Below are 27,975 nucleotides of genomic sequence, written 5' to 3'. Positions count from 1 at the left end.
AATGAATCAGTTTTTAATAATATATTAATAAAATATGTCTGAAAAACAATACTGATGCTTAGCCTTATAAGAAGTAAAATAAAAAAGATCTCTATTCCTTGTATGAAAACTACAAAGAGTAAATACGTGCAAAATGGCGTGACTTTCTTTTCATGCATTATATTTAATAATTTAAGTTTCATATATTTAAATTCTTTCAGCATCATTCAATGTAACACAAACGTATAAAATGGCACGAATAGTCAGAAGTGCAACAATGTATGCTCATTTGATTTGTTAAAAACGAAAATAAAATAAAAATGTTGACAGAAAGAGTTCATCTGAGTGTCTTTTTAAGATTAAGCAAATGTTTTTCCCAACACCATTGCTTGAAAATAAATTTTAAAACATTAGAAATCAAACAGCTTGGTAAAACAAATCTCTAAAGCATAAAAGTAACAAAAATAGTATGATGTTAGAAAACCAGACAATATCTATTAAAGCTGACTGAAAAGAAAATACGTAATTGGAACTACGAGTCCAGTTTTGGTCCACGTCGATCCTAGTAAAGCTTTGAACATCCACCATACAAGAAGCAAAAGTAATGCTTGCAGAATTAAGTGGGCAACCAATAGTCTGAAACATCAAAAGTTAATTATTATTATGTATAATTCTGCGATCATTCATTTTTGATCACTTACATGTTATCTTTCCTTCGTGCCTTATCCAAACTCTTTGGATGTTCATTATTCAAATAGGTTCTAACACCTTGTGTTAAGTCAATGAAGTAACTATCCCATTTTAATGACCTTATATCTAATGTGAACAATTTCTTATCCACTTCTGATAAAGAATCGTGAAGCGCCATTGTTTTTGGATTATGAAATATCCATTCAGTAAAAATAAATTTCTCTAATCGAACTAGCGATTTATTAACATTCGTGTGTAATCGCACAAGTCTGCATTATAACAAAATTAGTAAAATTGTAAAAAATAAACTAATATAATTACACATGCCAATTACTTACATTGGTCGACCTCCACATATTTTAGTTACTGTATCTAAAATGTAAGCAGGAATCATGTGTACAAAAAAAGCAGAAATTCTGAATAAAAACAGAGATGGTACAAGCTTCAGATGTGGATACCATACTGCACTTTTCAAAGGGAATTTGTGCAGATAAACATTAATTTTATCTTCAACTGCTTCCCATTTGAATGGCTTGCATGTACTGGATGTGCAATGATAAACTTTCACATTTTTATCACTAAAAAAGATTGATTGGTAAGATTTTTTACAAAATTCTACTAATTAGATAAAAAGTGACTCTTACCTATCTCTTGCTACTGCATAGCCAGCAACAATAAGGTTGTTAACAACTATATCAACTGGAATGTAGTCATAGATTAAACTTTTACCCACAGGCAATCTACGTACAATACCTTTACTGGCACCCATTAAAAAACCTTGTGGCCCATTCTTTGATGTTGTCCAACCTGGAACTGGCTCTTGCCAAGCTCCTACAACTGTAATATAAACATTTGATTCCTTGTTGCACTCATTAATATATAAATTGTTTCCTTCTCTTTTAAATAAAATAATTCTAAGCTTACTCATGGAAGGACGCACAATAGCTGCTGGTAATTTTCCTTTAATAATCTCATGTTCAGCCAAATGTTTAGTAAATGTATAAGGATTAGGATGCTTTTGAAGAATTTTTGGTGTATTTTCAATTAATTCATCATTGCTTACTGTCTCAATCATTTGTAAAAACACTTCTACATTAGTAGGAGGTGGATAGACAATTTCATTGACTTCGAGAAGTGCACTATTCACATATGCGCTAGATACATGTATTAATGCCTAAGGTGGTAAAAATTGATTAATTTCTTATGTAAATTGTACCAATTTATTTCTCATAAAAACCATTACCTTAAGACTTCTCACTTCTTGAGCTAATTGAACAACTCTACGAGTTCCAAGAAGATTAATATTAGTTGTACTTTTCAGATCTGCCTCAAAGTCTAATGTAGCAGCAGAGTGAAAGATAACATTGATGTGCTCCACCAATGTTAATCTATCTACAGAGGACAAGCCTAAGTTTTCTTCACCTACATCACCAGCAACAGGAATTAATTTGTTCAAGGAATCAATTTTCCCTTCTTCCCTGAGCCTGTTGAAAACCTACGAGAATAAAGAATATTAATGAATCATGTATAAATAGAAATTTGAAAACTAATATAAGAATAAAACTAGATGGAAAATAATTTAATCTTGCACGAAAGGCAAATATATGATAATAAATGCGCGGATGTTGTATAATCGCAATTTTCAACTATGTAATGCAAATCTGGATACAGGACAGCTAAAAAATGCTGAATTAACATAAGAAGCAGGTAATCTTCAATTAATTTTTTTATAATATAATTAAATATAAGACTGAAACAAGTCCGTTTTTATATATAAGTTTAGTCCATTAAATTATTATTTTTTATTTAGTATTTGCAGGAAAAAGGAAAGAAACAAACCGAATTTTTAGCCAATTCCTCGATTCTTTGCTCGACATTTTTACCCTTCTTGGGTCTCACTAGGAGGTAAATATTTTTGATATCCGGACAGCATCTAAGAAGTTTCTCAATGAGGCAGACACCTAAGAAGCCGGTTCCTCCAGTGATGAAAATATTTTTATCACGGTAAAATTCCGTTACGTTTGATGCCATCGTTGAAGCGTTTTTCTATCCGTTTTGCTCGGTGATCTACACTGATTTGTCGCCTAGCGAATAGTTTAAGCAGCTTGATTCCAACTTCTCTGAATTAGAATCAGATAATAAGTAACAATCTTTGGTAGTAGTGCTTTTCAATAACGTTATATATTACTACAACACAAATACGTTAAATACTCAGTTCTTCACTGTTGAGTACTTATTCCGCACTTGGATTGAGAATGAGAGGATTTTTTTTATGTAAAACTGGCACAAATGTCACAATTCGAAAAAAAAACTTTCGCGTAATTGTCCTTAATCTTGCAATCTTCTAACCAATTTATATTGATTTTTTTAGGAAGCACAGCTGAAACACAAAAGAATCATCGATGAAATATCTTAATAATATCTCAACTCTGAGGAAAACTGAACGATGAAACACAGAATTAAGCAAGACATTTTCTCTCTGTCAAGCCGTTATGATGAGAAACTGGTGGTTAACAGAAATTGTGAGTTTAAACGGACCTGGCAAAGCTGCACAGTGCACACACACTTTGGTAAACAAAGAGGAGTCAGAAGAGTAAACGTGCCGGTAATTGATAGGCTAGTGAATCTGACGAATCTCTCCAACGAGACGTACTAAGTATTATAAATGTTTCAATGATGCTGAAAGCCGTTACTTATTGCGTATCACTCTACAGAACGTGCTGCTGCGGTGTCTATGATGGTTATGGTCGGAACTCGTAACTTCTCGGTTCTCTTGTATTACATATACTACGATACGTTGTGTATCAACGTGGCGTGGCGGCTCGCGGCGGCAGCCGGCTTCTGGTCTCTCTCTCTCTCTCTCTCCTATACTCTGATCATTCGAAAGGCCCCTCTCTTTCTCTCTACTTACGGCGTTACTCATAGGTGGAAGAAGGATAAAGAGCGGAACTTGATACCTCTACCTGACTGAACTTGTCGCGAGAAAAAAGCATCGTTAGAAAAGAAATTGAGTGAGGAGGGGAAGGAGATGCGAGAGAAGATGGGAGAGAGAAAGATAGAAAAATGGTAGTATAAAACAGGGAAGGTGGATGGAAATACACGGTCATCTCTTCTCCACAGACCAATAGTTCTCATCGGTCATCATTCCAATTCTGAAGCGAGCTCTTTCAATCTTCTATTCCCTTTTTTATGCAATATAACTCGGCTTTTACGCTTCATTGACTTTTTACGCCTCGTCTCTTTGCTTCGTCAAACCTCTATAAAAATTTATTCTTTTTGCGCAATTGCTCAATTATACAAATTTCAATGAACCGAATAGATTATTTCTCGACAATTCATATACAGTCAATATTGTATTAACGAAGGTTCGTTAATGTTGCGATTATAGTTAGTGCAATTTTCAAATAAGTATAACGTAAATAGCATGCGTAAATCTGATGTTAAATTGACCACTGGCTTTACCAGCTTTCTCTCCGGTAGTCTCTGGCAAGAATTCGAAGCTGTTTATACAAAGCTAAGCACTGCTTACTGTAATGAAACTTATTGAATTGCGATTATAACGGAAATAATTGTGGTGTAGTATTTTTCTTAAGTTTTACATCAGGATTGTTTTACACTGCATTCCTTAGTTGCGAATCGGTTATAATTTTTTGTTCTTATTGCCTCAGCTTGTTGAAGCTTCTCATCAGCGAAATATTTTGATGACTGTAAATTACGATGATTGGCGTATTTTCAATCGACTACACTGAACCGTCAGCATTTTTGATACTTTGCATCCCTAATTAAAGCAAATTATTTCTAGCACGTCTGAGATGTATGAAGAGGAAATCAGAGATGTGCCGTACGAATATACCTTGGACCTTGCGCTACCAATAAGCATATAAGTAAACTTGATAGATTTGTTGTAACTGCATGACGTCAATTATGAAGAAATTTGAATTGCATATACATAAAGCAAACGGTGCATGGCAAATCTTTGCTTGGCTCTTTACGGCCGCAAAAAACCCGTTCATCCCCGCCCGTACATCTTTACCGAATGGCTAAACATAATTTCTGATGGCGAGAAAAAAGGCTGCGTTAAAGAAGAAACGCGCTACTTTGGTGGAGAATGTTGGAAAGGAAGAAAGAATTCACAAATAAGTATAAAATAAAATGAGGAACGCAATAATGGCTAAACTCTTTTGTATGGACAGTCCTAGAAGAGTTAAGGCTAGCCACAGAATAGCTAACAGGAATAGTTTGATTAAATTGACGATTTTCCTCCACCTGTAAGTAACAGAAAAATATTTTAATAATTTAAAATTTGAGCATTTATTCTTTCATTAAAAAGAATGTTAAATTACCGTTCTATCTGGTATCTAGCATCTTCGGCATCCGTAGGTGTTTCCTTGTGATAAAATTCTCGTAAGCCAAGAACGCAGTTTTTGCAATAATCGTCCCAGTCGATTTCCTTAATATCTATCGGATGCTCCTCTTTCTCCTGTGGCGATAAAATATTCGTCAAAAGTTCCAAGTTGTTTACGCGAAAAAACCATCTCCTTTCACCAAAAGATCTAATCCGCTCCCATGTCTTTTTGTAGGCCAGCTGCATCTTGAATAAACTGCAAGAAAAATTTCATCAACTGCAAAACATGAAGATTTCGTCTTTCTCTGATGGCATCTTCCCGCACGTGGTTGGATTACTTGAAAATAATTATAACACGCCAGGTGCTTCATAGACGTCTCATTATAATTATGCAAGGCAGGCGAGCAGACACTGCAGCTACTTTGTAGGTTTCTTCACGTTGTTTGCACTTTGTGTATTTTTCATCAAAACTATACCGAGTGCAGCATTAAATCTACAGCTTCAACAAAAAACAAAATGTTCAGATGACAAGAGCGAATCTTATGCGCCTCTCTCCCTATATTGAAAAGAATGAAGATGAACAAGGACAGACGTATTAGTTTAAACGTGGCTAACTTAACCAAAAGTAGATGTAATTAGACCTAATTGTGCAAGAGAAAATAGCAACTAATTCTGAAATTGCATTGTGTCGCCAACCAAGCGACAAATAACTCCACATGTACACCAGCATGCAACCAGCAAAGTAGTTAAATTCAATTGAAAAACTCCTTTCAAGGCTACCCACTCTCATTCCGATTCTTAACGAACAAAATTATTTTTACCAACCAATAAGCGAATTCTAGTCATTGCGATTGGAAGGGTAATTTTAATGAATTATGAATAAATTAGAGATAAGTTCGAATGAGAAGAATACAAAATTAGTTATAGTTTTAACGAGCACTTTTATATTAAATACTTACGATTTTTTTGGCGGATTTTTTAGGCAAAAGGAGACAAGATCGACGATGATCGAGGGGATTATCTGGAGGAAGAGAAGCCCAAGAAAGTACCGGAGTCCCTTGCGAGTTCTGATGTCCGGATAGAGCATGATGTTCTTGCAAGGATGCAACCTGGAGTATTTGGTGATAAAATGGCAGTATTGGGGCAAGGTAATAGGATTGAGAATTCCACCGGCACAGTGAAAAATGCGAAAGTCCGATGGATTCCTAGCTGAATACAAGGCAGCGGCCAAAATAGAAGAGACCGTTACATCCGCTGGTACACATTCCAAATAGATTATCCTGTTGTCCAAAACATCCATCGGATATCTATCGAACAATTGTTATTTCTTATATACATACATATAGGAATATAAGAATTTTTATCTCCTACTATGTATAATGGAAAAGGTACTTACATTTGGAATATTCCCTTTTGTATTCCAGCTGTAAAAGCGACAATACTATTGTTGATATTCGTTACCCAGCCTGGAAAGGGCTTCTTCCATGTATTTAGAACGACGCTTGGTCTGACTATGCACAATGGCACGTTATCTCTCTCCCTGGCTAATAAACATTCAGCCATTTGTTTGGAAAATGTATAAGTATTCGCAAAATTGCCTATCAGCTCTCTCGTTCTCCTATCAGCTTCTTCTGAAGACATATCTCGTATCTATAAATAGTTTTTCAAACATTTTTATTAATATCAGTTATTCTAAAAATAATATACAAGCAATATATTTATCAAAGCATCGCGACTCTGGTTCAACAGTCTGTGGGAAGCTTTGTATAAAAATAAAAGAATGGATTTAAACGAGCGGCTCTACAAATAGTGCGAAAGCTTTATCCGGACAGGAACGTTCGATAATCGAGCTACCGAGATTCAAACCAAAATTTTCCTCAGATAACTTGCATTCGCCAATAACTAGACTCTCTAACGAGTTAGATAATCACGCGACGCAACGTTTCTTAAATGTCTTCTATGTCATGTCCTACAATGTTTGCCTTTAGACGAAACCACGCTTTTAACTCACTTTCACTTGCACCTAGGCGAAAAATACTCGTTTAGCAACTTTCTTATTAGGCTCTCAGCGAGTATTTTTTCTTCTCACATTCGAGCCTGAGGAATCAGCAACGCGAGAGTTTGGTTTTATCTCATCAGTGAAGAAAATGTAATATTTTTCGAAAAGTTTTCAATTCTCTTTCTCGCGTTTTCTTTTAAGAATTTCAACAAAGACAAACCATGTCAATGAATTCCATTGGATCGTAGAGGGGGGTGTAAAGTTTTTCTTCAATATCCTGGATGCCATGGTTTATGTTGGCGAAGCATGTGGACACGTGAACCATCGCGTTTAGGTGTTTCATCTCCCTGGCGATAATTAAAAGATTCCTAGATCCGCAAATATTAGTCTTCACGGCAGATTTGAGCGGAGCTACAAAACTCACATTGGCAGCCATATGAAAGACAAGATTGCATTGGGAAATTAAGATGGCTAGATTCTCCTCGCTCAAACCGAGATTCTGTTTGCTCATGTCGCCCGACAACTCTTGAATTTTCCCCAAATCACTCGGATTGTTTCCTTTGAAAAGCTGGCAAATAATTTATCTTTCGCATCATTTCATCGTTAATGTCTCAAATTTTCTTACTTACCGGGCTAGATAGGAGCTCCTGCAAGCGAGCATTCGCCGTTCCTTTTTTTCGAATCAACACATACACGACTCTGGGCCCGGGTTTCATAGAGATTATACGTTGTAACAATAGCGAGCCCAGTAGTCCAGTTACCCCAGTTATGAAAACGCAACTGTCCGCCAGCAAATCGTTCAGTGTTCCAGACATTATCTCAATTCACTTATGTTCCTTAGCTTCAGTAGTCGTTTCTTTGAGAGCTTTTGCAAATCTATGAAAAACGATGAAGAATTTCCCTGTAAAACTACACTCGACCAATTCCCATCATTTATAATAAAACCTGCCTTTTAAAGCTTTTTGGATGTATCTAGTTTCTAAATATTCCTGCATATTCGATATTCGCTGTTTCTTATCGCTGGCATAATTTTAAAAAAAATACATATCTAAAAGAAAAGCATATAGGAATATTTATGCGCAGATTAACTGTTTTCCAGCATATCGGATAGATGCAAGGCCGAAGGTAAAGTGTAACGTGTCTGATTCGTCAAGACTTCGCTAGAGGTCCCTCGAGAGAATTCCCAAGTTTTCTCGATGGATAAGAGAGAGTAGCGACCAGCGGGGGATCTGCTTACTCGCCAGATGTCATATGCTGTGTTTCAACCATGCAAAATTCTATTATTTGAATCCTCCGACCCATTTGTAAAACTCTATATTTCTCTATAAAATCATTATAAAAATTCTGTTAAAATTAGAATTTCCACTTTTTAACTTTAATATGACGACAGGAGAAGGAGTTGTTAGTAAATTTCCTTGTAATCCACTGGTTAAATATTGAATATATGAATAATTATGCTTGTGCTTTGTCAGGTTCATCCACGTGGACTGAGAGGTGATGTCATTCCAAGGATCATCGACATACCTCGCTAATTAGATATTTCGTGCACGTTTCACGAAATACCATTGCCAGTGGGGATCATGCGTCGGTGCCATCGATGAGTCCGGTTTTATCTAATACATTCTTCAAAATCATCCAAGAAATTCACTGGGCAAGAATGTGGTTCATCTATCTAGGAAAACTGAATAAAAAGAGGAATGGTATATAAAATTTGTCAAGTTTCCAAAGCTGTAAGAAAGGAAAAATCAGAATCATAATGGACAAACCCGACGAATTAGTCGAGAGAATTGTAAATTGTGGTAAATCTGCCAAACTATTAATACCGATGTGCGTGCCATTGCGTGCACGAGTTGACAAAATGTGCGTTTTGCTTCATCTGACCAGAAAATCATACCTACGTTTACGTATCGCCCGATTAGAGAAAAACCTCAAAAAATTCCACATTTTCCCTCAAAACGAATACTGCTACAATCTTCTTAATAATAAATGCGGTTGAACAGCTTGTAAAGACTGCGGATGCTGACGATTAAGAACGATTAGTGTCTCTTTTTGTCGACTGCTTTAAAGAATCCAGCACAGTTCAAAGTACTAGTTCGACATTCCATGTTTAAGCTCAGTTCAGTTCTCAAACCAAGATATGAAAGCGTGCATTAAATATGCGAGTGTTTCAAAAGTGTTTAGAGAAAAATAAAAACTGTATCTATAAGGAGTAAGAACGCGTTAGAAATGAAAGATTTACAAGTAAGAGGTAAATATTGTAGTGTTTGGACAGTAATTGAAACTTCTACAAATATAAGTCTTGAGAACTTTATAAAACCACAAAAGTTATCCCAAAGAGTTCTTTTTTAATCTTGTAACACTACTTAAAAAAGTGTAATTATAAAAGTTTGGATCGATATCCAAATGACGAATACGTGTCCAACTACAGTGGCAATTAGACTTAAGTAGTAGATGATTTTCTGGCCAGACATGCGATTTGAAAGTAAATTAAAGGTAGAGAATAAGTAAGATAGGACATGAATAAGCGTTTGTGCCGTAGAATAATATTATTGGAATATCGTAATATAGTATACTATACTGTAAAGAGAGAGAGAAAGAGAGAAGGGATGAAGAAGGGAGAGCTGCGAAGGGGATAGAGAGCGAGAGGGGGGTGAGGGATTGTTGGCTGGCGAGTGTCTATTTAAAGGGTGCGCCGTTAGAGTAGAGAGGCGAAAGCTAGCAAAAGCGCAGGTCTGGGATAAAGGGTGGGAGAGGAGAGGGGGTGGTGTTTCGTTGGGCTCGTGGAGCGACGTGGGGTGGCTCGGACTAGTGACATTTAGCGTCGAGCCATTGGTTGGCCTACGAGGATTTGTCAGTCAGGCCAAGATGGCGTATTGGCTAGGCGTGCGACGACCGCTCGCGAAAAGCCCGAACAACCCGGGAATCTTCCTCGTCGGCTTCCTGCGTTGAGGAACCTTCGTCGCGCGCCCGCGCCGGCTCAGGAGACGAATAGTCGGGGTGTAAACGTCCTCTTCCAACCATCGAAATCACGCAACATACATACGCGCGCGCGCACACACGCATACATATTCTCTCTCTCTCTCTCTCCCTCTCTCTCTCGACGGGTTCCTCACGCTTTTCGCAAAATCGGAGGAACTGCAAAGCCGCGCCTACCACACCACGTTTACCTGCAACGCGAACGTATACAGTCTCTCCCTCTCTCTCCTTTTTCCCTTCTTACCCTTCTCTAGCTACCTCTCTCACTAATACACTCTCTTCCTAACATTCTTCTGAAAGATCTTCCTGGCCGACAATCGTCTCTTGTACCGTGCGTCGTGCGAGAGTGTGTGCACACGCGAGATCCGGTAATAGAGGAAAACAGCCAGTCGCGAACTACGGTCGACGACTGCCAAGCGAGAAAAGCACGCCGGTGATCGTCTCCTCGAGCAATCCGGGAGTTCCGCTTCCTCTCTCTCTCTCGCGCGCGCACTCTCTCTCTCTCTTTTTCTGTCTCTGTCTCCGTCGCTCGTTCTCTCCCGTCCACGAGGATCTGCCCGGTGAGTCTATCCCCGCCTCCCCTACTTGCACGATTCACCTATCATAGTCGTACGCACCGAATGTACACGTAAACGGCAATCACATTTTTTTGTTCCATCCTTCGTTGCTCAATCTCTCAAAGTTAAGAAACGCGCTGGCCATGCTAGATTCTCGGCGATTCCTTATCTATCTGTGCAAATATCGATGAGATACCAGATAGTGCCAAAAATAGTGGCCTCATCTCTGAATGTTACTGTTTGCGTGTCTCACCCTGTACGTGTGTCTGTGTGTTTGTGCGATTTGAGTGTGCTAACGCGCTGGTAACGTCTATGCGGTAACAGGGAGCTTTCATAATCGACGTGCTCTCGTCTCGGGGTAATTTCTTCCGCGGCTTTTCCCTTTCCTCTTTCCGTCCTTCTCTCTTGGTGGCTGTGCCTGTACTGCCTATCTTTATCCCTCTCGCCCTCTCTCCGTTCCTCGAACCCCCTCCCCTATTTCCAGCCCGTTCACTCTTCTTAAGGGAGTCTCGAGACTATCACGCGATGAGAATTCCGCACGCGACAGTCGATATCGGCGCAGCGGCGGCGGCGGGATCTACCGACCTACGAAAGAAACCTTTTTCTACCTTTGCTTTCCCTAATTTCATCCTTCTCTGACTTCGACCCATCCCGTGGTTCTGAGAAAGCATATTCGTCAAATTCCAATTGCACGAAACGCGAGAAAGCTCCTGTAAAAAGAATTCGAATTTTATTATGGCTGGGCAGGGAGGCAGGATGATTCCCCTCCAACGATAACAATAATGCTAGGAAATATATAGAGTATATATATGTATATATTACAGTGTGAGCCAACTGTATTTGCATCGATAATATTTTCTATTTCAGGAAGGAAGAAGAAGACACTTGATTCATCGTCAGCCTATTCAGCGAGGAGGAATATCGAGGAAAGGGAACACGTCGTTTTGTGTTGCGGCGATGCTGGTTCTACGAGGCTCATCGTCGAGTCTCGCAGCAGTGTGCAATTGCTATGGTGCTGCTTGTTAGACGGTTCGCGCTGTGTTGCGATCGAAGTTAGCTGCTGGCATACGAGGAAAGCACGCAAGTGAGTTTGAAGAAAGCAGCAGCGGCACGGATGGAGGCCTGAAACCCGTGATTAGCTCGCTCTCGCATTTTTCCTTCGATTGAGGCGTGCGATACGAGGTGCGGTACGCGCTTGCGTGTACGCGTATCTGTGTGGTACGTGTGTTGGTGAAACGCAAGCCGCGTGTACCGGCTCGAGACTCCCTGCCTTATCACAGAATCCCCTTCTTCCCTTTCCAATTCTCTCTCTCTCTCTCTCTCTCTCTCTCTCTCTCTCTCTCTCTCTTTTCATTCTCTACAACCTACTCTCCTCTCTCCGTGCCTCCCTCGCGATAATCCCCTTTATTTTACATCCACGCACAGTCCCACCTAGTCTCGTCACCCATTGCTTTATACCCGATGACACAGTGAAGCTTCGACTCTCGTAAAAGCAATATAACTGACAGAGGAGTAGTACAACACTGTCAATGCTGGCTAAACTAAATTGCTCTATCGCACAATTTCTCCCATCCAAATTTCTTCTCGGTTGTAAAAGAAATCTCGGTGTGATCAACAGCTCTAGGAACTTCACAGTGTACACTGTGTACTTTAATCTTATTTCACCTTTGCTCCCTTGCTCGGTGCATTGGTGAATCTCGAGTCTCAGGGTTTGCAATCGACTTCTCGTGACGTAAAAGCTTAAGCAAGATGATAGGGGTGAGAGTGAATTTGTGCGCGAGAGAGAAAGGACGGTGGTGCAGGAAGTGAAACCTTCGGTGGATCGCGTACCGACTGTGGTAACCGAATATGGGTATTGGAAGTAGAGTACCCCGCCTAAAGTAGTAGAGGGGATTATAAATGATATTGAATAGAAAAGTAGAAAAAGACAGAGGTAGGCGAGCGAATTCCAGAATTTCGTTGAAATTCGTCAGTTGTGTCGAACACGTGAGCTTCTGTGCTTCATATTGCTATGCTTATTTTTCACCTTTAAACTAATATCAACCTACTATTCAAATTTGCTTTGACTGTAATGTACACCGGTCACCAGGGATTCTCTTCTCCTGCCGAGTTCCGACCCTTCGCCATTAGGAGGAAACAATCCCTGGGGATAAATATGTGTGCGTGTGTTTGTGTGTGTGTGCATGTGTTCTATGGTCTAGCAGCGAGCGACAATTAGCATTAAAAAGACATTAAACAATGCCCACAGGTCTCTAATAACGGTGTCGAAGTTTAATTGGCGCTGATGATACACGTATGTACCAAAAGGATCATATTTCTTGGTGAAAAAAATGTGGAAAGATGCGAGACGAAGGATGGATTTGTAATTTTGGTGGACCTCGATTTCTGGAAATGGAAAAATATTCAACATCGATCGGTAGGAATGGCACGTTTTTAGGGTCGCCGGAGAAATGAACGCTTATGAATTAAATCGGCCTTGGTTGGATCTCGTAGTGGCGATGGTAAAGCCGGATTGTGGCTGAAACCTCTTTCCTGGACGAGGAAGATCGATGGAGTGAGGGAGAAAGAAATCCGGCTGGAGGAGGGATGAGGGAGCGATAGAATGTGCGAGAGTAAGAGAAAGAGGGAAAGTGAGAGTGAGTAGTTAGAGAGAACACTGAGGAGAGAATAATACCAGGAGGATGAAGCGAGACAAAAGCATGGATCGGAAAGAAATGAATCGAGACGGAGGGAGTGGGTTAAAGTTGAATAGACACGAGGAGAAACCAGGCGAGAGAAATAGGTTGTTAGAGGGTGCGAAAGAGAGAACAAAGTCGAAAGAAACACGTTCAACTATAGCAAAAAATAGGCTAAAAGTGGACAGGAAATTTTAGACGCGCGGTATGAAGAGAGACAAAAGATTAGGGCGGAGGATGTTGAACCATTCTATCAGTGGATAATACACGGGGAAAATATTGAAGATGCAAATCTCGAAAATCCAATGTCATGAAAAAAGGGAAATTTATTTATTTGTACAAAGCCGTTCAATGGTTAAGTCGATGTTTGCAACGCCGATTAATGGAAATAGTACAGAGAGGAGGGAAATAATAGCGTCGAGAAGCGTAAAAGGGATGGAGCGGTGAATGATGACAAGGATAGAGGGGGTGAAACGAAGACACGGGGACATTTGTACGGAATGGAACGAAGCGAGAAGGAAACAGTCGAGAGGGGAGCGAATGAGAAATGCTCTTTACGTGAAAGGAAATGCTAAACAGTCGAAAGAGCTCAGCTGCAGATACATCTGACGCTCTTCGCGTTTTAATTTACCATTTCTGCAATTAGATTGTAATTCATTGAAGAATGAATATCTTTTGTACACCGGCTTCGTTGATTTTCTTCGCATCGCAGAAACGACAAGCAGGGTGAAAAGCGAAATTATATACCAGTGTAGATACATGTATACAAAAGAAAAGAAGCACATTTGAACTCGTTAATGAAATTTGGAGTTTGCGATGAAGAAAGGAACAAGTGGAAAAAGAAGGAGGGCAAGGGAAGCAGAACTGTTGAGAAATCGAAGGGAAATTTGTTAATGGTACTTGAATGGAGATTAATGACGGGTGGGATAATGTTTGGAGGAAAGAAGAAAGTTGGAAAAAGAGTGGTAGGAGCGAGTGAGGCAATTTGGAAAAAAGATCGAGATGATGAAGAGCGATAGAAAATGCGAGCGTTAGGATTTAAAGCTGATGTTGCGGTATCTGGTGGTAACCTCCTTTTACCACTGAGCAGAGCACCTTTCCCTCCCCTCGACTGTGATTCTCCGCAAATCAATTCCCATTGAAGAAAAAATCAATGAATCTTTCCTATAGAGTGTTTAGAAGCGCTTGCGAAATCCATGTCGAACGTTATAATTTCTTTTTTTCTCTCGACCACCTTCTCTCGAGTTCCATGATTCTCGCCTGCAGAAAGCCTCAAAATGTTCGGCATTCGCCTCGAAGACCCGTGTTACGCGAGTCTACCGTCATTTATTAACGATGCATCGTTTTAATTACGCTCTAATTATTTGGAATGCAGTTGCTAGTGGAGCAAGCGCGTTTCATCGTCCTTCTCTCTTTCTCGTAAGACTCGATCAAAGTTTCGTTTGTTTTAATCGCGAATATGTTTTACCAGTATTGTTCATCGATGATAATCCGCGAGGGATAAAGGATTAATATTCTTGTATATTATCAATTTGAAACTCGTGTACGCTACAATGTCTGACAAGAACTCAACCTTTTCTACTTTCGACAGTCGCCTTGCGGTCTTCCACCACTTATCGCTTTTTCCTATAGCTCGATCATCTTGGGACCTCCGAGTCTTACCCAAGTTTTGTAAAACTTTGCTAAAAAAACAGTCTCCCTTTTCTTTCCCCTCGTCGTGTTCTCTCCTTCTCTTATACCAAACATAATCATTTTAATCTTTCTTCGCAAATTTAGTCTCGATAAAAATAGATCTTTTGCAAACGGTAATTGAACGTTTGCAAAAGATAATGATAGTTTATCGTCGTATACTTATCATCAGCTCATTTTTTGTCTCACATTTTCTCTATCTATCTATCTATATATATATATATATATAATAATGTTCTTGAAAAGACTCGCTTTCTCCAGGATAGCTGTACTGGCAAATCTATAACTGTATGAGTTATATTATATTTATAAATATACCTACCTGTGAAAATCCTTCAAGATACGAGTAAGGTGTTCCAAGAGTAGATTGTACTTTTGTGGAAGGGTAAAAAAGACGTTGTCTCTTGTCTCTCAATTTCCAAACGATGCTAAATATTTGGAGAATCGTAAGTTTGTATAGTATGCTTCATGCTCCAAAAACGTACATGGCTAAAAGTTATTTTAAAAGTCTGGCCAAATTTTGCCAAGCCTTATCACTGTGTAATAAAGCTCCAAATCGTATCGATACCCATAAAAATGTTATCTCGTTTATCGTCCAGTGGATATTGGTTAGGCCAGCTCTTTCCGATTTATACATACGTATACTTATATAGTATTATATATAGTATAGTATATTGTACGTTTTATCGATTTTCTCCACATAGGACAAAAATTGCCAGCCACCCAAAGCGTGCTCCTTAAAGCGAATCACCAGAATAAAGCGAAATATTATTAACTGCCCTCAATAACGGATAGAATTTAAATGATTATTAGCTAAAAGTAAGCTGAAACGAACCTTTCCAAATGTTTCTCGCAACCGAGAGATTGATCATGGTGGATAGCAGGATAAGAATTTTTATCATAACAATTGTGTATATAATGGGCTCAAATTAAGCGAGTATTTTCAACGTTGATGACCCAGCGGTTTGAACCGATTCGAGCCAGTTGATGCATTTGTCAGAGAAGCAAATTAGACAGGGGTACTCTGACTCGATTCCATCGTTTCGCCAGCAAAAATGTACTTTGTCAAAATTCCAAGTCTCCACTGGGGTTTGATCTTTTTTAATTAGATTATCCGAAAAGTAAATGATAATTTAATTACTTTACTAAGATCAGTTTTTCTTAATTTGCTATCTCTTCTCTGAATCGAGTTTTTTTGCTTGTTTTCTTTAGCTTCTCTCTTTCCCTCTATATACCCTGTTGCAAAGCCCTCGCTCGAATTTAATTTCTTGCAATATTAAATTTTACGCCAAAAGAATTATTCGAGTGTAAAGGAAAATATTAATTAATATCGCACATTAATATTACGATTATCTTAAAGAATTATTAAGTACACATCTAACGTATATAATTTGTTTTTATAGCGTCATTAAATTTACCTCGAGCAGGAAACATTCTATCCCAGGGACGAATAATTTGTGGAACAATCATTATATTTTATAACTGAGTTTTGCTCGACAACATTTTAGAGCGTCCTTCGACATACACGTGGATAATTACAAGTATCATAGAAAGAGTATTTGTCGTGACGAAAAATTGTGGCATGTGATTTGCATAATGAGTCTTGTATTATTGTTGTCAGTGGCACAGGCGAGTTATTACGAATGACAATGCCATTTTTATGAGATCTCTCCAGGGATTCCAGTGCATTGGCTTGAAAAATTTAAATTCAATTTGCTTGCGAAATCCATCAATTTTAATCGACCGTATATAAACAACGAATAAAAGGCTAATTACTTCCTCCTTAACGTCACAGGTTCGAGAACTGTGGGTCAGAGGAAAATCGTGAGAGGATTGTGGAAGTGACATACGCATGTGGTTCAAGAAAGCTGCACTTGGATAGACCAATAATTACGAACAATAACGAGTGATTGGTCTGGAAATTTCAAACGATCTGAAATCCCGATTGAAACTCTGAGAAAGAGATCTTCCTTATTGCAATTTGACAAGGTTCATAATCTCGGAGGAAGTTGTTCCGAATTTCGGTAAGAGTGACAATAATCTGCGTGCTTTATTTATCTGCACATTGATAGTATATTCGAGAAAAACGGAGAATGTCTGTAGTTTGTAGGAGAGGGAGAGGGAGAGGGGTGGGGAAGGGTGCTGAGGAGAGAAAGAGAGGTGGAAAATGTGGGATCAGTCAATTGGGGCCACCTATAAGGAACTGTTCTCGCCACTTGAATCTCAGTACACCTTTCGTCGTTCGTTTATTTCTACATCATTCCATGCCAATTCTCAAGTAATTTTACTGTGAACTGTTTATCATAATTTCATTCAATTGTTAACTCTTGCACGGTTCTTTGAATTATTTCTAAATTATCAACGACAAAAAAGTGGGTGTTTTTAATAATTTCTCTCTCATTTCTTTCTGATATTCCACTGGAATAATTTGCCAAAGCAAAAATTGGAACAGAGAACTCAATCGTTCATTCGTGAGTAGCAATGTTTTAATTTAAAGCGAGGAGCAAGTCAATCGCGATAAAATTTTGAAAGTTATTATTATTATTGTTTTCTCGTAACAATTGAAATGAGCAATGTAGTGCATTTTTTTTATTTTACTAGATCCGGGTTTCGAGAGGGAAAGGAAGGAATATATTTTTCAAATTTTCAAAGCATTAAGGATTTATTTGTCGAATAAACGATCACGCTGTTTCTTCGAGTGATATTGAAATTATTGGAGAAGAGAAACGGTGCAGGGATGAAGGATTTGGACGAATGTTTAATGATAAGTTTAACGAGAATAGTGTATAAACCGGCCTGATGAAATCACGTCATGGCCAACGACCTCCTGGAGGTTAGCGTTTTCATTCAAGTCTCAGTAACAGTCGCGCTGCAGGCTACGCCACTTCTAATAGTGTCACGGTTACCAATTCACTCGGTGTCGGTGCTTCTTTACTCACTCCCCCCCCCCCCCCCCCCACCACCTGCCCACTCCATTCTCTTACTTCAAAGAAAAACTATAACGTTCGATTTTTAACCAATAAAAAACTACACAGGTATGAAACGATTAACCGATAGGACTTTGGCTCGTTAAATTTGAAAAATTCATACAAAAGTTTCGACCCATCCACAAGCATCGCATTGTACATAGATTTAATTCCATTGTGTTAAATCTATCAAATGTGAGGAAAAATTGCATTGGGATTCATCGTTCCTCTCTCCTCTGAAAACTTGTTCCTTGGTCGTACTGTTTGCAAGGACTATAAAGGAGTGAAAAAAATTCTAGAGGGACAGATAGGAGAATTACGATTGCAAAGTGCGATTCTGTGTGATATCGCTGTCACTCGAAGCGTCAAACCAGGCAAAGCCGGCCAATCGAAAACTAGCGCACTTTCTACGCGAACGTGCGTGCTCGGTACAGCGAAAAATAACGGTATTCGATCCAGCGATAAACACTCTCCGCACCGATCATAAGCCCGATCCATTTTATTAACGGTTAAATCTCCTTTTTCAATATTTTTCAGCCAACGGAAACTCATCCGGATCTCCATTGAAAAAATATTCAGGCGCAATCGGCGGGCTACCTCTTTCTTTGCAAACGGTGCATTTTGACGATTTTCCAACGTTGCTTTCGAGGACGCTGATAAATCCTTGTACACGCGATTCTTAACAAAGTTTCAACTGCGAAGAAAACAAAAGGATTGTCGTGTCAATGGCCCTGTGGCATAGTTTGCTCTCAGGGTAGGAGGTCCATGGAAATTAACACGTTGGAAGAGGAGGAAAATGAGTATCGGTGAGAGGTGGAAGACGAAGGTGTTTGAGGGAAAAAGGAAAATGATGAGGTAGCTAGAGTAAGAGGTGGAGCGAGACTCTAAGGGGCCGCGTGAGCACAGTGTGCCATCCGGTCTCGACTCTCCCTCTTTCACTTCCGTCTTTTTGCCTATTTACCGCTAATGCGGCACAAGGATGCCCGGCTAACTCTGCTACTACGACAAATCTCATCGTGTGCTCTCTTTTTCTCTCTTTCGGCCGTTCATAAAAGAAATCCTCTCTCCATTGCTCGCACTCCCAAAATTGCAAACTTATGCGCCGATTTTTCCTACAATTTCTCATCCAAGCTTCGCGCTAATTCTCGAGGGAAATTGGAAGAGAAAATTCAGCAAGCAATTGCTTATAAAAATATCGAGTTAAAACGTATGGTGTTTGAAACATTTATTTTTTTCTATAAGAATTATTCGAGGCTTAATCGACTCGTTAGACCTCTAACTAATTTATTATTTCTTGCTTTGCACTGGAATTACAGGTAGTCCAATGATGAAGTTATAGTGATGGTGATTCTATAGAGGAGGACATCGTAGAAAGTTTTCAACGATTGAAGGAAAGAAGGAGAAGTTGGAGAGAAATGCCAAGGAAAACCCCCTAGAAAGTTTAAGCGATTCGAAGAACGAGGATATAAAGGCTTAGGAAACTGGATGGAAGGAACGTTAAGAAAGAGTATAGGAATCGGGGTCCAGCCTTGTCATATATAGTTTTCTTGAAATTCATAATGAGAGAAGTGAGGTTGGTGGGGATGCCCGGCCAATCGGAAGGTGCCTCGGGCCATTAGTCGGCTAGTTACAGCCAACATCTGTTTTTGGCTGTCTGCCAAACTTGTATACTTCACTGACAAAGGCCTGAAAGCCACTTCCTATCGATCCTCCTCCTTCTCCTTCTCCTCTTGTAATTACCATCAGCCCCCTCCCCTCCTACTCTTTTCGCCACGTATCAATGTAATCGGCCAATTGACCGTCGCAACAATCCCATTCATTGAGCATTCGTAGCCAAAGGCGAAATTCAGGGATAGCACCTATATAAGGCTTGGTTACATACACACATCTTGGCTTTGGTTAACCACGCTTATACCACCCATGTCTCTCCCTGTTGATTCTAAAAGACACAGACACATACTGTAGTGAAATGGTGGTTAACTCGGTGCAAGCAGCCCCTAAGGCTACTGGCAACACTGGCAACGGTTCGACGCAGTTAAAATACAGAGCGTGAAAGCCAAAGTTTAAAACTGTTGGAAGCTTCGTTCACATTACTCGAGTCGAACCGGTGCGAGCCAAAGGCAAAATCGATAATTCGTCGTGGAACGCTCGATTGTTTCCCGACTTGATAAGAAAGTCTCAAATTCCTAAATGAAAGCAAAGCCCACCAATCGTTGCTTCGCGCTTCTCTCGGCTTTTCGCATTAGTATATATCTATATAGACAAAATTATATTGTACGAGCGATTCTGATTGATAATGATGATTCCTGACCGAAAGGCCAATTTATCAACGCAGATTCTCTCTAAGCAGCAGTTAACAATTTTATCGATGAATTTCTTTCTAAAGCTTAAAATCGGCTAACTAAAAACTAACGACTAATTGTTAAGATATTGATATACCAGTCGGCTACCTTGCAATCAATGTAAATTTAAGCAGAGCTAAATATTTTATATTTATAAACGTGGTAATATGTTTAAAAATTGTAATTTAACCCGATAACAAAAAGCTTTGGTGTTTGTAATCGTAGGATAAAATTTGGCTGATCTAGAAAGAATATTATGGGTGGAGAGTTAGAAAATGGTAGCAACATGGGGTAACGTGATGCAAGACAACGTAACGTAAGCCGTAACGGGTTTTAATGTAACGGGGACGGGCCAAGTGCAATCCTTTCCCGTCTGATTCCACTCCTGTTAAACCGACGCGCGTTCCACGTTCCACACACTTGCACGCTGCTCCAACTCGTTCCGTGGCCGAGGCCGGGACGCTGACCTAGAATCTTGCCACCTCGCGCTCTCCCATCGGTCCCATCCCATGTCCCATGCCCCAAAGACACACAGGCACATACACACTGATGGTTCAACTGTCTATCTAGTCGTACTATTACACTTTTCTGCAAAAACCGATTTTCAATACTTTCTAAACACACACACTCACACGCTTCACGTGTAGTCTTTCTCCTATACCATTGGTTAAGTACTTTTATCATCAGAATTCGTGAATCTCTCTACCAGAGTCTGTTCTTTTCTTTTTAACTCCATTCCAAATACAGACCCCTGCTTTTGCCTTATCCTCTGATTCTTCCAATTCTGACGTAATGCCAAAAGGTCACTGAACTCTTTTAGCCCTTGACTCGATTATTTACGATTGCTCGTTGGTGTAGGTCAGGGCTTTGTGCCTTTTTTTCTCTCAGACTGACCTTGTCAAAATGTATTTTTTATAGATTGTATTTTAAGAATTGTTTCTGTTAAAGTAAATAGTTGTGCATTGAGAATTACGCAAGACCTCGCTTATATATTAAACTATATTACTAGTAGCCCGTGTGGCTTCTTCATTGTCTTATCTAATAACAGTTTCAGTCAATGACAAATGCATCATTTTTACCATCCACCAATCTACCGCTCGTGCGATACTTTGTCTAATTTTTAAAATAACTAGCAAAGGCAAAAAAGATACAAACCTTTCAATTACTCGCAATTAAATATCATTTTTTTAAGCAATTTTTCTAATATTTATACTTACTGATCACAGGATTCTTGATTGGTCGCCATTGTAGAATCTCTGATATATAGAAAATTGACGTATTTTCATGAAACCTCTTATATGTAGACAATTCGAGAAGCATGGTTTCATCGTGTTTTTTTTAACGACGGCTGGAAATAATGTCTGCGTTTGAAAGTTATTGACATAAAATATTTATCACGTTGAAAAGCAAACGCTGCTGGACGTATAAATAGCACGGTACAAACGGATATTAATAAATTGGATTATTCGGGGATTCCTGACAATGCATATACAGCTATACACGTGTGTGTGTATATATACATGAATACTGCATTGATTGGTTTGGCATCTGTATCATTAGAAACATATAATATTAAAAGTGAAATAATAAAACATTCATTTTGCAGAAACTCTAAAGTTTCAGTGAACTCTGTTTTAGCACAAGAATTTCAAGTTTTAATCAGACAATTTAACGAGTCGAACCTTCTTCAATTAGATAATAAAACTGTAGAAACACGGATACCTCGTTAAGAAGATTTATTCTTAACTTTGCCATAAAGAAAGGGATTTCAATAACTTTTGAATGGTTTTATTTTCAGGCAGAGGAACTCTTGGTTGTGGAAGGTGCGAAATGAGTCCAGCCGCCAAAGCTTGGAGCCGCGGGAACGTATGGCAGTCGCAACAGAATCTTGGAGAAAGGATTAATAATATTCGTCTTTGAGAAAGGTTCTCCACTTCCGTTTTGTACAACGGACGAATTATTCCAAAGGCGATAGTTTATCTTCTTCTGCTTCCTCTTCTTCTACTTGAGAAACTACAGCTATTACAGTTTCATCCTCAACGTATTCTTCAAATTTTTCTTATTCTACTGGAATCTCTTGTACTTCCTAGAAAAGCTTCCGCGATATTATCCACTGCGCCAAATCTTTACTGGACGAGATCCTTTTGGCTAGTAAGTGAATTTTCAGTTGATGGATAAATGTGGCGCTTCCTATTCATTGAAATAATTGTGAATATTTTTGTAGATTGTTACAATAAGGAAATTAGAATGGCTACAATGGCAGGAGGGGAATACACCTCGGTGAAAGACTTTTATCGGAACCGGTCGATTCTCATCACAGGTGGAACTGGCTTCATGGGCAAAGTCCTTGTTGAAAAGCTCCTGAGATCCTGTCCAGGCATCAAAATCATATATTTGCTCATTAGGCCGAAAAAGGGTCAGGATGTTCATCAGAGGCTGGCAGACCTTCTCAAAGCACCGGTAAATTCTTCCGCTCCCACTTATAATTTCATACGAACTTGTACATCGATGACTAAACGATACGAAAGTTCGGCTTGAAAAGAATAAACTTTCCATAAGAGTTTCTAATTCTTCTTCAACTGTCCCCGCGATGAATAAATGGAGAAAATTGTCCGCTGATTCAATAGAGCTTTCTTTTTAAAAATTCATTGACTTTCCAGCTGTTCGAGAAACTACAGCGAGATTGCCCGGGCGATCTATTGAAAATCGTGCCAGTAGCTGGGGACGTGACGGAACCGGAGCTGGGAATATCAGAAGCGGATCGGGCCACTCTTATCAGGACCGTTTCGATCGTCTTTCATTCTGCAGCTACAGTCAAGTTCGACGAGGCCTTGAAATTGTCCGTCACCATTAACATGCTCGGTACGAAACGTCTCGTTCAACTCTGTCATCGGATGCACAATCTGGAAGTGAGTTATGCGGATTATAGTAATATTTGGAATACTTCAATTTAATAATGTCAAAGGTCCAACGAGGGTGAATCTTCGTATCAAGGGATAATAACTTGATGGAATCCGATGATTTATTGACATGTTTTCAGGCTCTCATTCACGTATCGACGGCTTACTGCAATTGCGATCGGAAAGACGTGGCCGAGGAGATTTATCCGGTGATGCAGGATCCGGAAGATGTGATAGCCTGGACGAAATTGATGGACGACAAGATTATCGAAGACCTGACACCAAAGTTGATAGCCGGTAGGCCAAACACCTACACATTTACGAAAGCCTTGGCCGAGAGAATGCTGCAGAGGGAAAGCGGATCTTTGCCAGTTGCGATCGTTAGACCATCGATCGTTCTATCCTCGTTGAAGGAACCAGTCGCTGGCTGGGTAGATAATTGGAATGGACCTACGGGAATCATTGCTGCTGCTGGAAAGGGTTTCTTCAGGTACTTATACAATATCGTCAATAGTGAATATCCAACACGTATTGCACATTGACAAGCGTCACTCGTAAATAAATTAATAAAATAATGTTGATATTTCGCAGAACGATGCTATGTCACGAGAATAAAACAGCAGACTTGGTACCGGTTGATATCGTTATAAACCTGATGATATGCGCGGCTTGGAGAACAGCGACGCAGCCTACGGAGACGATTCAAGTTTACAATTGCTGTACAGGCCAGCAAAATCCTATTACCTGGAAACAATTTGTCGATCTGTCCTTCAAATATAGTCGAATGCACCCGGTTAACGACGCAATTTGGTTCCCGGGCGGATGTTGCCGTAATTCTTATATCATAAACAGACTATGCGTCATCTTTCAGCATCTCTTACCAGCCCACATCCTCGACATGCTCGCTCGGCTCAAGGGCTCCAGGCCTTTCATGGTACGCATCCAAGCAAAATTGGATAAAGCAGCTACGTGCCTGGAGTATTTCAGCACGCAACAGTGGAACTTCCGGGACGACAATGTGCGGAGATTGGGCGAACAGCTCAGTCCCGAAGATCGCCAGACTTTTATGTTCGACGTCAATCAAATCGATTGGCCTTCCTACCTCGAGAACTACATCCTCGGAATAAGAACCTTCATCATGAAGGAAAGCCCGGACACACTGCCAGCTGCTCGCTCACATATTACCAAGTAAATCATGCTTCTTCCAATAATCGGACGGTTATTTATAGATATTTTACTTAGAGTTTAGGATCTAACAAGAATTACAATTAATTTGTTCCATTCTTCTCAGGTTATATTGGCTCCACCGAGCTGTACAATTTGGGATGCTGCTGATCGTGCTACGCGTTTTACTAGTTCGTAGCTCAATGGCACGAGCGACATGTTTCTCGCTCCTATCCATAATTCTCCGTATGTGCCGTATGGTTGTTTGACGGCTCAGAGCCCCGATCGACGATCACCATGGGTTAAGTAGTCAGTCATGCATGAAGCAGAAGGAGCAAAAGCCAACTGTGGAGCATTATTTCAAGGTGCGAATTGTTCTTCGACCCTACTGCTCAGCCTCCCCGACGATAAAGCGCTATCTTCGCTATCATCAGTTGGCCTTCTCAATATTTTTATTCGCTCGTATCAATTAGCAATGTTTAGAGACCTTGCGCGTTTATTAAAGAGTGTCGGCTACCGAATAAAATCATGAAAATGTCTCTCGTACGCTTCGTGAAAAGGGCACGCCCCACCGTCTCCTTAAAGTGACACCCTTCACAAGACAGAAAAATAGTGTGTTGTATTAGTTTTTAAAGTAGTATTGTCAGTGAAGCTGAACTTGGGTATATTTCCTTTGTAAAGTTTTTATCAGTGTGAACAACAAAAAAATATAATGAAATAGGAGGAAGGAGAATGATGAAAGAGAGCTCGCGCATATGCGAATAATTAGTTTTTATCGGTAAGGTGCGCATTTGATATAACTGGAAATAAGAAAAATCGTATTGTAGAGTCGGACAATGTCAATTTTCAAGTAATAACGCTGTTCGAGCTGGTGAGCTAAGAATATTAAGCTTTTTAAAAGTCTCGCAGCGTTATGTGCAAGCCATGTATGCATGTGTATGATGTCAGCTACTGTCAACCCCTTGGCTTAAGATTTCATTGTTTCTTACGTAAACAACTGTCGTAATTGTGACCCATAAGTATAACGTAAACCTAAATTAGCTCAAGAACCGAGAAAGTGACGATTGACGTCGTAATGTCCTTCAAATCTTCATCCAGTATACTAAGACAATATTAGCAATGGATGGATTTGGAATTTAAAGCTATTTAGATATTTGTAGTGCGTGCATGGGTGAGAGTAAGGGGTGTTTTTTTCGATTAAGGAGTCATTGAGGCAAGGGGTTAGAAAACACGACGCATTTAGAGTCAGTCGTGCCTTTTTTATTGTCGGTATCTGACATTCTTTTTATTTACTCTGTGACGTAACATCAAATACTCTCTGGATTCAAACTGGGTGGTCCTGAAAAACCAAACAAAAATCCATTGCTTCCAGTATCGTACAATAGAAGGACAGTAATTTCTGGTTAATGAAACCTAAACGATTTTTTTGGGATTTATCAAAGTGTGCTAAAGCAAGGGTATACAATAATTATTATTGCAAAAATTGTCTGAGATTTTAAAGCTGGATCCAGGATAGTTCAAATTAAGAGTCATTATTTCTTTTATTATTTATTTTGTTTTCAATTTGTATCAGAAGTATTTGGTAAGATACCTAGGTAGATATTTTGCTACGTACATGTAACAATGTGTACAGAGGCAAATACGTTATAGAACGTTCATTAGCAAGACTTAGAAATGCCTCTGAGTTATTTTATGCGCAAAGGCATAGATTGATATTGTCTAATGAGATTTGTTAAAATGTACAAAATACAATGTCTAAAGCGGGTTTTTGGTACTGCCACTGACGCGCGCTATGCACTCTAGCCATAATATCTATGAAACAACGACTGGCTAAACGATGGTAAAACATTTAATAAAGCTCATACGATTAGGCTATTACTCCAAACTATTCCACAAATAATTGTAAAAAATATCTCCAAGTATCTTACTGATATTATTGTCACAGTGTTGGACCTATAGAAATCTCGAAGGCATTGGCAACCAATAATACTACATTTTCCATGAGATTTCTTCTCATCGCATCTTTCCTACTTAATAATTAGCTTTGAATCTACACTCACAATTAAAATAGATCGCTGTCCAAGCTTATGAAAATGAGCGCGCATAGAACTTAGCGAGTTCTAACGGATACAACTGTAAATACAAAATTGACAATGCTGCGCAGAGCAAGGTTTTTATACTGTGATTATTGCTTTATGGAATGTACCCTTGAACCTTCCGATAATTAATAACACTTTCCAATATATACCAGTTTCATGACATAATATAATTCGAGCAAATGCAGCAGGTCATGTATCGAGTATCATAAATCATAATTGGAAAAAAGGCAAATGCCTACATTCCAATCTCATGTTAACTTCCAAATAATTCACCGAGGCATTAGCTATAAGTAATATTCCCATGCTTAAAGATTTACTACCCTCAGCACTTACAGGCATTCTTTTTCTTCTAATTACTAGATAAACGGAGATTCGGCTACAGTCAATAAACGCAATTGTTCGATAATAAATTCTTGTGTTATAATCTATGGTTAAGCTCTGCTTGACGCTTCGAGAAAAGTTCGTAGGAAGGAGTTGCGAAAGCACGCCAAAACCTTTTGTCCAATGTATAGTAATATTAACAGTCGGTTTTAATATTTATATAAAGATATTTATATTTATAAGCTAGAAAACACAGCCAAAGTCTCTAGAAGTGATTTATCAATTGTTTTATAATTTCTAATAAATTTAATAATATTTATTTCGATCGGTAGAACTATGAATGTCAGTGACGAGAAGAATTATTACAATTGTTAATTTCTTGTCTTTGAGATTAAATTGCGAATAGCCTTGTAACTTTTTAATTGGAGCAAGAGTCGATATCTTGCTCCAATCTTTGATATCGTTATCGTTGCTAGTTTAAAGTTAAATTTAATTTAATTTAAACCATTGCATACTCTTGTTAAGACTACTCTTGTTAAAGAATTCAGGCCAAAGGAGTTTATGAGATCTTCTCTCGGAAGGATAAGACTTAGGAATGAAAAAGCTTTCGTATATTGTACACCGCGATTCCAATGTTATAATTAATAAGTTTTCTGTAACCCATACATATGTATACATACACACATACATACACACCACGTTGCCTATGCCTCTGAGATAATTGAGCTGCAAAGTATTTATAGTCAACCACTGAGTTTTCCAATACGTTTTATTAAAAATTAAATCGATTCGTTATACAAGTCAGAGTGGGCTTCCCTTGAAATATTATTGTTTAATTGATCTGTCGTTCATCGCTGCCAAGAAACGATAATGAGAACACTGTGTGAAAAGAAAGAAGAAAAAAACATAGAAGAGTTAAAACAAAGTTAATTACTGATGTAAGAAACATAAACAAAAATGAAAAAAAAACAATAAAGTAATTGTCATTTAGCGCTAGGAGAGAAATAAATAAAGAGGTAGCGCTACGATGGTCATCACCAGCTAGTCTCGTCTGTAATGTTATCCGGTCACACACAATGCATATAAGAAAATAATATTTAATATTATTAATTTAATTAATATTATACTATACTATTATAAATCACATTAAAAACAATGAACCATTACAAAAAATCTTCCATGCGTGTACCGTCTCCTGTTTATTTGTTTAGCTTAATGACAAAAATTGATATTTTGTTTTCGAATTACTTATTCGCTATGTGCACACCTACAC

The 27,975-nt window shown here is 38.9% G+C and overlaps 2 protein-coding genes across 10 annotated transcripts; one reads left to right on the top strand and one right to left on the bottom strand.

Annotated features, from left to right (window-relative positions):
* Positions 1 to 6: 6 nt before the first annotated feature.
* Positions 7 to 7,908, bottom strand: LOC136779527 (uncharacterized). The gene is made up of 16 exons (XM_066737151.1): positions 7,643 to 7,908; positions 7,234 to 7,581; positions 6,411 to 6,664; positions 5,974 to 6,321; positions 5,013 to 5,270; positions 4,801 to 4,935; positions 4,523 to 4,577; positions 4,421 to 4,447; positions 4,285 to 4,374; positions 2,509 to 2,715; positions 1,913 to 2,164; positions 1,594 to 1,843; positions 1,314 to 1,506; positions 1,008 to 1,247; positions 681 to 938; positions 7 to 615 (listed from the first exon to the last, which is right to left on the bottom strand). The coding sequence occupies exons 1-16, from the start codon at positions 7,826 to 7,828 to the stop codon at positions 477 to 479; spliced, it is 3,240 nt and encodes a 1,079-aa protein (XP_066593248.1). The 5' UTR covers positions 7,829 to 7,908; the 3' UTR covers positions 7 to 476.
* On the top strand, positions 6,054 to 27,948 carry LOC136779729 (putative fatty acyl-CoA reductase CG5065). Of its 9 annotated transcripts, none has more exons than XM_066737477.1 (9): positions 6,054 to 6,162; positions 8,486 to 8,713; positions 11,414 to 11,630; positions 22,017 to 22,369; positions 22,443 to 22,678; positions 22,879 to 23,127; positions 23,259 to 23,608; positions 23,710 to 24,306; positions 24,410 to 27,948. In XM_066737477.1, the coding sequence occupies exons 5-9, from the start codon at positions 22,466 to 22,468 to the stop codon at positions 24,549 to 24,551; spliced, it is 1,551 nt and encodes a 516-aa protein (XP_066593574.1). In that variant the 5' UTR covers positions 6,054 to 6,162; positions 8,486 to 8,713; positions 11,414 to 11,630; positions 22,017 to 22,369; positions 22,443 to 22,465; the 3' UTR covers positions 24,552 to 27,948. The 9 variants fall into 9 exon arrangements, with proteins under 9 accessions (XP_066593574.1, XP_066593576.1, XP_066593577.1 ...); XM_066737479.1 differs by having other exon boundaries at positions 6,158 to 6,271; XM_066737480.1 differs by lacking the exons at positions 6,054 to 6,162; positions 8,486 to 8,713 and adding an exon at positions 8,750 to 8,812.
* The last annotated feature ends 27 nt before the right edge of the window (positions 27,949 to 27,975 follow it).

Source organism: Prorops nasuta, unplaced genomic scaffold (genome assembly GCF_024137725.1).
Source record: "Prorops nasuta isolate Cenicafe-Biocafe unplaced genomic scaffold, Cenicafe_Pnas_1.2 PNAS00017, whole genome shotgun sequence".
Lineage (NCBI taxonomy): Eukaryota > Metazoa > Arthropoda > Insecta > Hymenoptera > Bethylidae > Prorops > Prorops nasuta.
This window is presented reverse-complemented; position numbering and strand designations above follow the sequence as displayed.